Source organism: Anneissia japonica, unplaced genomic scaffold (genome assembly GCF_011630105.1).
Source record: "Anneissia japonica isolate Jap-2015-1 unplaced genomic scaffold, ASM1163010v1 scaffold5280_len750649_cov202, whole genome shotgun sequence".
NCBI lineage: Eukaryota > Metazoa > Echinodermata > Crinoidea > Comatulida > Comatulidae > Anneissia > Anneissia japonica.
In genome coordinates this window covers 447,992-461,007 of record NW_022703058.1, presented here as the reverse complement: position 1 = coordinate 461,007, position 13,016 = coordinate 447,992, and the positions used below count along the sequence as shown (strand labels likewise).

General features: G+C 33.5%; 2 protein-coding genes across 6 annotated transcripts in view; both read left to right on the top strand.

Moving 5' to 3' along the window:
* LOC117104265 (aminopeptidase N-like) overlaps positions 1–12,323 on the top strand; it is a 48,128-nt gene extending 35,805 nt beyond the window's left edge. For all 4 annotated transcript variants that reach the window (XM_033245004.1, XM_033245006.1, XM_033245005.1 and 1 more), the window contains 13 exons: positions 47–160; positions 996–1,130; positions 1,767–1,898; positions 2,296–2,468; positions 2,790–2,869; positions 3,330–3,466; positions 4,021–4,224; positions 4,947–5,020; positions 5,685–5,807; positions 6,062–6,229; positions 6,580–6,720; positions 10,255–10,336; positions 10,981–12,323. In XM_033245004.1, coding sequence (XP_033100895.1) covers positions 47–160; positions 996–1,130; positions 1,767–1,898; positions 2,296–2,468; positions 2,790–2,869; positions 3,330–3,466; positions 4,021–4,224; positions 4,947–5,020; positions 5,685–5,807; positions 6,062–6,229; positions 6,580–6,720; positions 10,255–10,336; positions 10,981–11,124 — 1,707 coding nt within the window. In that variant the 3' untranslated portion in view covers positions 11,125–12,323. The remainder of the gene's footprint in view (positions 1–46; positions 161–995; positions 1,131–1,766; positions 1,899–2,295; positions 2,469–2,789; positions 2,870–3,329; positions 3,467–4,020; positions 4,225–4,946; positions 5,021–5,684; positions 5,808–6,061; positions 6,230–6,579; positions 6,721–10,254; positions 10,337–10,980) is intronic.
* Positions 6,731–10,095, top strand: LOC117104267 (aminopeptidase N-like). Of its 2 annotated transcripts, none has more exons than XR_004444722.1 (3): positions 6,731–8,276; positions 8,895–8,976; positions 9,457–10,095. XR_004444722.1 is itself a non-coding variant. In XM_033245007.1 (3 exons), exons 1-3 carry the CDS (start codon positions 8,750–8,752, stop codon positions 9,649–9,651), a joined length of 282 nt encoding a protein of 93 aa, XP_033100898.1. In that variant the 5' UTR covers positions 8,487–8,749; the 3' UTR covers positions 9,652–10,095. The 2 variants fall into 2 exon arrangements, 1 of the variants encoding a protein (XP_033100898.1); XM_033245007.1 differs by lacking the exon at positions 6,731–8,276 and adding an exon at positions 8,487–8,754.
* Positions 12,324–13,016: the final 693 nt, after the last annotated feature.

Below are 13,016 nucleotides of genomic sequence, written 5' to 3'. Positions count from 1 at the left end.
ATATTATACTGTGTATTTTTAGCATTCTATTTTGCTGCTTTTTTAGTGGTTCGGTAATCTTGTTACTCCAATTTGGTGGGACGATCTGTGGCTGAATGAAGGATTCGCAAGCTACGTGGAGTATCTTGGAGTGGATCATATCCATCCAGGCTGGTTGATGGTAGGTCTCTCTTTATAGTTATAAAAAAATGTTATACGGTACAAATTTAGATTGAGCTTGTGAAGTTTAGAAATAGAGAAAGGAAGCTGGGTTTAAGAGACATAGAGAAGAACGTATATGCAAATTATGTATACATTTTTTTTATAAATGAAGATGAATATGAGTTTTACCTTTTTTATGTTTGATCTTAGAAAACAGTATATCTCAGAATTTAATACAAATTTCCTCCTAAACATGAATCTATTATTTTTTTTTAAATCAGAGACGTCTAATTTTGTCACATATTATATTTCGTATTTACAAAGAAGTGTTTTGTTAGCGCATTAAGCTCCTGCCTCCTAGAACAAATATCAGGAACGAACGAATGTGTGTATTTGTTGCAGTAAAGTTATATAATATGTCTGTTTGTTTATTTTGGCCTATTTTTCTGTAATAGTTTTCATATTATTTATTGAAATATTCCTATAATAACGGAAAACTATGGTACAAGATAAAATTAAAGTCTACGCTTAAATAAAATTAGAAGTAGAGACAGACACTTTTAAGGAAGTTTTTCACATCTTTCGTCTGTTATTATTGCTATGCACATAGATCCTACGGTATGATGTGCTAATGGCATAAAAATACTGCTATTACACAAAGAAATTGAATAATAAGGCATTGGAAACGAGGTGCTTTATTGGTAAAGCAATTAACAATCAACAAGAATACTAAAAAAAAATAATAATTAAATTTTTTTTTATGCTACCCTCAAAATTTAGGAGGGTCGATAATTCGGAATATTTTTTTTCTATATTATTACAAATTAATTAAGATATATTTTTTTGTGATACAGAAAGAGCAGTTTGTGGTGGCGGATCTTGAGTATGTATTTACCTTGGATGGTCTCGGTAGTTCTCATCCCATTAAGGTTCCTGTAAGGACACCCGAAGAAATCAGCGAGATATTTGACTCTATCTCATATAGTAAGGTAACGTAAATGACTGACTCAAGCAATATGCCAACCATTTACTATAAGCATGGAGGTAATGCTATAATGAATACATTTAAATAATGGTCAATGGCCTTGTATTTTTATAGTGTCTTCCACAATAAAACCATCTCAAGGCGCTTTTAAAAAACTAACAAACTACAATAAATTAATAAGTTAACAGGTGCGAACGCGAAGGGGAGGAAGGTGCGCATTCCTGATTTTGAGATGGCGTCGCCATCAAGTAACTCGGTGTTAGTATGTTTTGCTCCTGTATATATATATATATATATATACATACATACATACAGGAGCAAAGCATACTAACAATATTAATTGTTGTAATCCTATAAAGGCGCATTCGTTATTAATTATTTAATATTTACCAAAAAATCCTCACAAAGTAATCTAAAACTCTTCATGTATATCGACACTGGTGTATTATAGAAGGTGTGTAATTACCTTGAATGTATGGAATAGTTATAGCTTAATATGGTGTGGTTATTTTAAACATACAGTATTTTCCAAGCATTACTGTACTAATATCTTTTTGTATAGTATAAATTATAAAACATATACCTTTTAAAAAACGTTGACGTTATAATGCGATATCATAATTCATATATATTTTTATAGGGCGCTTCTATTCTGAGAATGTTGAATGATATATTAACGGAAGATGTGTTTGTGAGAGGATTGACTAATTACTTAAACCACTACAAGTACAGTAATGCGGAGTCTGATGATTTGTGGGAATTTCTAACATCAGTAAGTATTGATGCCGCATTAATTTAATTAGATTTGTTAAGAAGCGGTGATAATGGTGATGATGGGGATGAGGAGGAGAATGCTGATATATGCCTAAAAATTCTCCACATGATTGTATAGTGTCTAATGACCATAAAAGATATTCAAGTGAAAAACGTTTTAATTTATATATAAAAGATTCTAAATATAATAAGAAAAGCATCATAATAATTGAAAGAGAGACAGACGTAGATAAAGCATCTTGACGCTGTAATGGAAACCATAGTTTCCAAAACCCCAGTCCCATGACTATCCATCAACCGCTCGTACATGTTTTTTGTTATACAGTAATAAATTTACAGTACTGTATCTCTATTTAAGGCACTGATATTTAATTTTATATTTCATATTCATTTAGGCAGATAGAGGTTATGGAGACAACGATGTTAAACGAATTATGGACACATGGACTCTCCAAATGGGTTACCCTGTCGTCAATTGTACAAGAACCGACAATGAAGTCTTTGCAAACCAGACACATTTCCTAATAGACCCAACATCGGAGGTCGAAGATAAATACGGGGATCAAGGGTAAGATTATGAAGTTAAATGTATAAATATGGAGGGTCACGTGATATAAATGGTGATTTGTAATTCCTCGTTTTGTGTACATCGTTCACTGAAATGGTGTGGTCATGCCGTCTGTTTTTGTGTATGACTATAAATTGCCAATAAAAAGAAGATATATTGACCAGCTGATCAATATAACTTGTTTAAAAGTCAAGGCAATTAGACACCTTGAAGAGTTGTGTTTTGTAACCATATATACAGTAGACGAAAAAACATAGTTAAAAATAATCTTAGCGTGATATACAAAAACAACATAAATACTGTATTGCAATGAAATTTCAGGTATCAATGGTACGTAGATGTGTCGCATTCTAATGCAGACTCTAAGTCGTGGTCGCATATGTGGCTCAATAAAGGTCCAGGTAAGAATCATACTCCCAATGTTGAAGTGGAAATATGCGGTATTTATTTTAACCAATGAAATCATAGGTATCTATAGATATTACCCACACGTCTCATCTATCTTTTTTAAATAGTATACTTATATTCTAGTTAAATTCTAGGGAAACAGAAGATTTTTGGCTGACTTTACAGAATTTTACACCAAAAACTCCATAAATTTTATGCCAATCAGTTTGACAGAAGAATAAGAAACGGTATTATTTAGTTGTCAATTGACTTTCGAATGTTCAGTTGAAAAGTAATGACATACATAAAATTACAGCTAAGTTCACACTTACTGAAAAAAAACTGAACACATCTTAATCTTATAGAAAAGTCAATCAGGTTGTTTCACCAGGCAGGACAACGAGTATTCATAGGAAATGAAATTATTCCTAGTAATATATTCGCATTTTTATATAAACTACGTTTCCTAAATAGGAACAATTAAATTGTCTGGAAGCCCTGCTTCAGATGACTGGTACATACTTAACCGAAAACAGAGCGGCTACTACCGAGTAAACTACGATGGTGACAACTGGGAAGCTCTAAAATCCCAGTTGGAGGCCAATTCGTCGGTAAGTTGTCGTACCATAAATTGTAGTTTATGGGCAGAGTACCAACCTGTTGGAATATATCCGATACTAACAATGCCACCACGTAAAACAGGCAATACCACCATGCCGGGTACACACTTCTACCACGTGCGCCCATAGTGCCACCCGGTTGCACGTTCGCACGTTAGGTTGCCCCGTAGTGCCAATATCACAACGAAATAGACTAACGGCGCATCTTAGGACCGGAGCCACAAGGTTAAAGGCACTTTGTCTGCATACTAGGTCCACAATTCCACTATTACTAGGTTAGGACCACACCACCATCATGCTAGAACCACAGTGCCACCAGGTTAAACCCACACTATGATCATGTTACGCCCATGCCAGACTCACACTGCCACCACACATCACAGCGCCCGAGATTTACACTGAAAACGTTACAACGTGGGGCTGACGCTGCTCACAGTGACAGCATAGAGATAAATATTTCAAACAAATATGAGCAGAAAAAGTAACCAGAAAAATGACAAAATAAATAACCAATAAATAACTAATGCCTAGATCACAACTTCCAGGCGTTTCCAGATGAAAACCAAGCTGCCCTCATCGACGACGCTTTTAATCTTGCAAGAGCTGGATTACTTGATCAAGTCACCGCCCTTGGACTTACTACATTTCTAAAAAATGAGTTAAGCTATCTACCATGGGAAGCTACATTAACCGTAATGGGTTACGTACAGGACATGTTCAGTAGATACGAGGGATATGGAGCTCTTGAGGTATGCATTACCATTCCAAATTACTTATCTATAAGATTTTGTTCTCAAACAAAAAATAAGCCAAAAGCTTAACTTGAATATAAAAAGTGGTCTTGGGCAACTAGTTCCTCCTACTAAAAACATACGGGGCTATTTTATGTCTTTAAATAGGCATTCTGTTTCAGAAATAATTATGTACCACAGCATTATTACTGTCAAACAATTATGGGTACATACTGTATTTAATTCTGTTGTTGCAGAAATAATTATGTACCAGAAAATTATTACTGACAAACTTTTCTGTGTACAGAAATAATTCTGTGGACAGAATTATTTCTGTGAGAACAGAACAATTTATGTGGTAACAGCAACAAAATTATGTAGTACATAATTTGTTCTGTACTACAGAATAATTTGACAGTATTAATTGTGTGGTACATAATTCTTTCTGTTAACGCAGCATTAATTATGTCACATAATATTTTTACAGTAGTAATTCTGTGATACATAATTATTTCTGTTAACACAGAATTAATACAATTTTTTAATTTGCAATTTCCCTCTGTGAGTAAGGTGTTGATGGAAACGCCAATGGAAGAGATGCAATACCATCCTGGTTTTCTAATTTTTAACTGTTAACAATTTTTTAAATAGAATCTAGACAGATTGCTTCACTGAATTCATTCCGAATTTTGTCTCATTCTGGGCGAACATTAATTAATTCTGCAATTTTTTATTTTAAGACATATATGCGAGATTTGACTTTGAATCTATACAACTCAGTGGGTTGGAATGACACCGGAACTCACCTTGAACAGTAAGAATGTTTTTGTATTTTTAAATTGTAAATGCAATAGAACATATATAAAGTTAATAATAGCAAGTTTGTCCATGTTCGGCCTAATCATAACATAATCTACAACAGAGTAATCCAACAATGAGTAGCTAACATTATCAAGATTTCTACAAAAGCTCGAAAACTTCTGCACTCCTTTAACATCAATATTTTAACATTGAGTCTGTGGGAAGCAGCGCATTAATAGAGAAATATTTAAAAACGTATATTCTCGTCATAAACACAGTCTAGTAATCATGTCCTAAATCCTGGTATATCTTTTGCAAACTTTGGTCTCGGTTTACTTGAATGCCGTCTCTCAGAAAACGCGTAGAGAACACCGTCTTGTTTTAAGCCATCTTTGCTGTTGTTTCACTAATCTTTTAATAATTTGTGGCTTTTCCCAACCTCTCTGGATACTTTGACATGCTTTTAAGTCAGTATACGTTATAGTCTGCATAAGCATTTTCAACCTTTTTAACCTTTGCTTTTTTCACTGTCTATGTGTTTATGATAAACAGCGCAACGATCCATACCAATATCCAAATTAAATGATATGTGTGACCTTTTTAACCGTGCTGTGTGTATTTCTTTATACGTATAGTATTTTGTTACTAAGCCTAATTCTGACTTTATTTCGCAACAGATACAACCGTATTAATGCCCTTTCAACAGCATGTGCTTATAAAAATGATGATTGTTTATTAGAAGCAAGACGTCTTTATACTGAATATATGACATCATCGAATGCTGGAAATGAAATGAATCCGTAAGTTTACCAACGATTAGTGTGTTACAGTACCTCCGCTTTTAAAAACTTCATTTCACATACAAACGCAATTTGAGAGGTCAGTTTGCATTTTCGTTAATATTATACTTATCTATATTGTCGATCTTCGATTGCTCTGTTCGAAAAAAAAACCAAAACACTGGGTTTAGAGTCGTAAGAGCAACATGGGTATCTATACTGACAGAAGAACCACTGCGCCTGTAATGTTTTTTTTTGTTTTTTTTTTCAAATAGTGTATCACCAAACTTGCGATCTCTAACATACTGCAACGGCATTCGGGAAGGAGGTCAAGAAGAGTGGGACTTTGGTTGGGAAAAGTACCTGTCGACTGATGACTCGTCGGAAAAATCAAAATGGTTGTACGCACTTGGATGCAGCCAGGAACCTTGGATATTGAGCAGGTAGGCCTACACAATCATTCTAATGTTTATGTAGTTCCTGTTCATTAACCGTATTATATCATGAGTATGTACATATAGTCCAAAAAATATATTCTTTCCGTGACCAATATTACTTCCAGAATAGGCCCTGAGGTTTAAGCCTTTGGTTCAGTGCGCATCTGAAAGGCATGTGTGTTTTAGAACTTTGAATAGGCCTAGGGAAGGCCTACATGTGTTTTGTTTTATTTATTTCTCATTTACCCCCTGTGGGTGACCTGATCAGTGCAAGTAGCATTGTTTCCCCCAGGGCCTATCGATAAAAAAATAATGGGTATTTTACAAGACATGTTTTATGCTTCTTTCTTTTCTAGGTACCTTGAATTTTCGCTGGACCAATCGAAAGTTAGATCACAGGACGCCACCTATGTCATTGAGTATGTATCAGACAATTATGTCGGTAGAGCCCTTGCATGGGATTTCCTTCGAGCCAAATGGGAAACCTTCAGAAATGAGTAAGTTCATATTGTAACTACTTATCAAATTATGAATCACTAATTATGTAAAATAGAAAATATATATAGGCCTAATAAATGACAACATTACTGTTATACAACACCGATTGATGATCGAGGTAGGCCTACTGGAGCATATGATTACAATTTAGTAAATTAACAATTAACGCAAATGAAATTGTAGGCCTACAAACCTCTCACAAACCAACAATTTCAGAAGAAGAATAAAGGCAGCAATTATTTTGCAATAATATATTTATATCAAGGAGGAGGAGGAGGCCAAAATGCTTATATGATGTGTTTCAAAATGTTTGCAAACTTAATAATATATTTGATACCTTAACTATGAATGTGGTCCACTTTAGCAGTCAAAATGTAATGAGTGTGTGATAGTTGATAATGAATTATAGAATTAATAAGGACTAGGCATAAAGCTATAGTCAAAAAAAAAAAATGCCAACCGACCGATTTTAATTTAACAATTTTAAAATTATAAAAAATGTTCACAAATAGGAACAGTTCCATTAATGCCCATTCCTTTTTTACACTGGAATTGTTAATAAGAATGATCAGCATGACCTTATTTTATTGTATACAATGCGTTAACCGCAGTCTAGTCATAATTCGCTGGATTTGGAGTCGCGTACAGTATTAGTTAAATCATAGACATGGTCACCTTATATGCAGAATCATACTTTTATAATCACATATCAAATTGATCTTCATATCATAGTAAACTCAGCCCTCTCTTATACATATCTAAATGATAATCAGGGGAGGATTTAGAGAGGCCGGGCCAGCCTTGGCCTCCCTACTCCACCCCCCCCCCTTTTTTTTTGGAAGGGTAAAAAAGAATAAAAAGAAAAAAAAAAGAAAATTTCTACAACACAAACATTTCGCGGAGGCATGCCCCCGGCCCCACTTTCGGCCCCCGCCTTTTGGACACCTCTGAATCCGCCCCTGATAATAATAACTAAAATGAATTAGACTGATTAACGATAATATTTGCCTGTGATATTATATTTGATTAATTGATTTATGCAATTAATATAATCTCTGTAATATTGAGTTGTTTATAAAATTTTATATACTTATTCATAAATAGCTAGTCATATTTTATACTCATTGTGTCATCCTAATCCAACAAGCACAGGCATTTTCTACCCCAAATATATATACATAGGTCCCTACGTATATATATATGTATATTATACGCATTACAGTCTTACCATACATCATTATCTACGAAACACTTATTTAGCCGGCAATTCAATAACAGTAACACAACCTTAAACAGCGTTTGAGTAAATTTAATACATTTTCGACAATAACTAGCCTATAGTATCTTGAATGTTAAGTGGCAGGATGAGGTGAATGAGTTATCAGTTACACATAATCACAGATACTGTATCAGTTATCGAAATACTCGAAATAAAAAAAAAGGGTATCCTGATTATTCACCGTCAAGCACACTTGTTCTGCTGCAACTTCACGAAAATGTTGTAGAAGATCTTCAGATTATTGATCAATCAACGAACTTCAATTCAACACATAAAGTGAGTATGTCTTGGCTACTTCTACTTCTGCTACAACAACTATTAAAACTACTACTACTACTACTACTACCACTAGTACTTCTACTAGTACTACTACTACTACTACTACTACTACTACTACTACTACTACTACTACTAGTACTACTACTACTACTACTACTACTACTACTACTACTACCACTAGTACTTCTACTAGTACTACTACTACTACTACTACTACCACTAGTACTGCTATTGTTATTGATATTATTATTTTATTTTATGTAAAATTAATTTTGATATTAATTTGTAAACTCATTATAAAACATATTAATGGTACTTTTATAAATAGGCTATGTATAATCTTGATAATTTGTTATTAAACCTATTTTAGCGATATTGAATAATGAATAAGAAACTAAGGAAGGTTTATTAATACTAAACATTTAGGTTTCTAGCATTTAGGTCTACTGGGCTTTACAGATATACCAAATATGAGGTAAGGTAACTACCATAACTGACATTAAAGCATTTAAATTTTTTTTTAAAGTCAAATCAGTAAATTACGTCGAATTTTAAGTGACGATAGCTTGTTGATAATACTTTTAATAAATTGAATATTATTGTTTTATGTCTCAGGTTTGATGCTGGGCTATTTAGATTCAAGAGATTGATCGGGTCAGTTTTGTCTCGCTTCAATACTGAATATGATTTGGAGGAGGTATGCAACATGTTCCTGTCCCACTCTTCGTCCACACTTACCTGGCAGTATACAAAAAAATAAATACAAAACTTGAATGTAGGACTATATCGACGTACATGCTTCCGATGCACCACGTTGGTAGTTCTGAAAAGAACAGTTAACTTTATCTCAACAAAAGCAACATTTATTTTCAGAATTACCTGCGTGTCGTGTAATGCAAAGCATTTCTCAGCAAACACAAAATAATGCTATAACGTTCGCGAACGCTGTGTTTGTCAGAAAATGATGTTTACACAACGTTGTTGCAATCTTATCTAGTCGTTATACATAGGCCCTACGTATGTATATCTAAACTGTAACGTCATTATAACGTGAAATTGTTAGCTGTTATCATTCTTCACCATGCAAACTTTCAAACAATATTGAAAACTATATCGATAAACTCAATGAAACAAGTTCCTATTAAATGAGTTATATTCTCTTTTCTTGCAATTATAGCTGCTGAAATTCGGAGAAGGCCGACATTTTGTGTCAGCTTCTCGGACTTACGAGCAATCAGTGGAGAAAACAAAAGCCAACATAAAATGGATGAAAGCCAACGCGGTTGCTGTGAAAGAATGGCAAGAAAACGTGAATTGTCTCGATAGGGAGTGGATTTGTTTAAGTCGGAGGAAAGATTGTGATGTCACATGAATTGAACCCATGACCCTGGGATTGGAAGGCAGTGATCTTAACCACTAAGCTATTCAACTAAAAATTTGAAAATTTCTATATAATAAATCCCAGATTTAACCTAAAAGGGGGTTACTGATAAGAAATATAAATATAGGCCTACCTGATTAATATAAAACCTTTATACGTTGCCGTTAACTGTTATCGCTAGTGTTCTGTTTTATGTTTAATTATTGTACACTAGGTTCTTTAATGGCTTCAGAACCAAGTCGTGTTAATAGTAGTTCATACATTTATTTTATCCTCATATGTGATAATAAATTATGAATCGGTGAATATTGAAACTTTGTGATATATGTCTATATTTGAAGATTTATATCATCAGAGAAGTTAGGCCTCCATTTTGACTTACGATGTTACTTAGATGATGGTTGTGTTTAAATAAATATTTACCAAAGCACGGTTTCTGGTGTGTATTATTGTGTTTTTATTTTTAATTACTGAAATCGTTTGCTAAACACAACAAACATTTTACCCCAACTTTTTGCCACGCTCAATCCTTAGCATTTAATTGGTTACGTTTCTGTAACGCCCGGATATTGTTTTGCTCTCTTTTTTTTGCAGTTATGGTGGTGGATCATTTTCGTTTAGCCGACTGATTTCCAGCGTAACTAAGCATTTTAACACAGAATTTGACCTTGCAGAGGTAATGCTCATCCTATTATACTGTACATTTAAAAGTGACAAGCCCTCTCTGAGCACCTGTCCACGTAACCTGATTGTTATTGGATTTGTCGATTTTAAACATAAAACACAATCATTGCTGTGTTTTTTTGTTTTTGTTGTTGTTGTTGTTGTTTTTTTTCTTTTTTTGGGGGGGGGGGGTTTGTTTTTGTTTTTATGATGACTGATTGATAATTACAACCATTTACAAATATTTAAATACAGTATTTAGCTTTCAATTTCAATTTCCAGTAATATCATTTTTCTTTTAAAGCCGGAGGAAAAACGTTTTTGATATGTTGTATTTTCTAAGGCACAAAAGGTTGTTTGACGAAAAAATTCAGGAACAGATAATGAGATACAGATTTTGGGTAATTAAAAAACTGGGGAAAAGGGGCTTAACCCACCCTTTTTCAACCCGTTTTTAATATTCAAACATCTGTATCTCATTAACCGTTCCTAAGTTGTTCATCAAAAACCCTCAGTTGTACAACATATCAAAACATTTTTTTACTCTGGAGCCTGGCTTTCAAATATTTATTACTGAGGAAAATAATTTAATAACTTAAATTGCAGAAGCCTGAATATAGTGGACTATAACATATTCATTTTTGTATTGTTCTGTAGTTGGAAGCGTTTGGAATAGACAGAGATTTTGGATCTGCTGCTCGTGCGTATGAACAGAGTATTGAGAAGACAAAAGCAAATATAATATGGATGAATAATAACGCTCAACCTACATTCGATTGGCTGAAGGCACAAAATCCTTGATGATAATCGCCCAGAACATCTTTTTAAAATTTCAACCATTTTTATTAGTAGCCTATACATTTACTTAGCTGATATATTAATTTTAATTGTAGATATCTACATTTCTTGTATATATCGAGAGACTTTGCAAACATTATAAGCAAAATTAAAATCGTCGGTCTGCGTTGATTATACTTTAGTAATGCTTGTTAATGGGTTTTATGACGCCAGTGGTGTTTCTCCTTTTGCTGGCCGAATAACAGTTACGTCAGCATTAGTAAAATTTAAGTCGATCTCATTTATATTTGTCACAGCACACTCTGCTTTACGAGAATTTCGTAAGTAGAAAAACAGGTATGATTTAAATATTACACCAACATGAAACTAATGAAATTTTAATATGGATAATAATAATAATATAACTGATGGAACTGTCTCAGTTTAACTTTCTCTAAATAAAATAGTATGAAATAAGAATTCAAAGAGTCTGCTTATGCCAAACACACAGTTGCCGGCCTAGGACGTAGGCGAAGTTAAATGCTTTGCGGAAAACATTCTTTTTCTAGGCAAGAATAAAATTTTATTCATTTTCGTGGTTTTCTGAATCGCTTATAAAAGCTGTTCCAATAATTAGATCTTTGACCAAAATAATACTAGCACTACATTTTTTTTCTGTGTAAAATGACGAGCTTAGCATAGTTTCAATTTAAAAAATGTAAATTTATATAAAGGTGCATAATACTGAAATTTAAATATTTTCAATTTTTGTGATTTTTTTCACTTTTATACTATAATGATATGTAGTTAATTATATAACAGTTAAACTATATTAAATCAATAATATGTTTGCATTTAATTATAAAAATGGAAATTATAATGTGTAAGATAATTGTCAAATGACACTACAGTAGCTTAATAGTTGGTATCTCGTACCGTATATTATTATTATTTAGAAAACGTATTAGCGTTTTTGCTATTCGAAACTAATTTATATCTAATATTTTTATGATTTTTTTCTATATAGGTAGACTTTCTCCGTCATATACGTCTAAATAATACTCCGACAAACCCTTTGAAATTATATTGATACAAGATAATACAATAATATGATACAAGATGTATTTTAAATTGTGTTGACTGATTAATTTAACGTAATTTTTTTGATTATGACGTCATTTTGTGAATCATTATTGCGTGTAATAAATTGATATTGATTTTTATATGCCGCTATGTTATTGATTGGTTACTTGATTTTCTTTTTTGAATGATTTTAATTTATTGATTTACTGACTGATTTGACAAAATTATGTACTGAGCGGCCGACTAACTAACTCAGTCACTCTCACACACTGACTGGCTGGATCAACGATTGTTTGTGACGATTGGTAGGCTTCAAAATGTCGGATACACGAATCAATATTATAATACTACAACTATATTTTAGTGATGGCAAGGATTTTCCCGACGGAGAAGTAGAGTAGTGGGACAAATCTGCATCCGCTTCAAGGTTTATTGACGTTGAATGGTGTATAATGTTTTATATCCTTTTGCTCTTTAAGAGGCGGATTTGGACCCATTATCCGGCAACAGGCAAAAATGCCGATTTATGTTCCGGGCCTTTTGAGGTCTGGGGCTCCTGGCTTGACCGAGTGAGAACTCATAGGGGTTACACCAGTCCGGATGATTAAATTTTTCAGAGGTTAATGGCGTGTCACAGTAGGCCTACACCGTACTATTACAATTCCTGCCTAGGACGAGCTTCCACGACAGGAAGCTACTCGTAACGAATGCTAACCCCATCACCTTAAATTTTCCACCACATCCAACAGTAAGTACACTTGCCACTTACAGGATGAGAATGATGCTTTATAAACCAAGTCTTTTTATGAGGCATAGGGAGTGGAGTTGGTTTT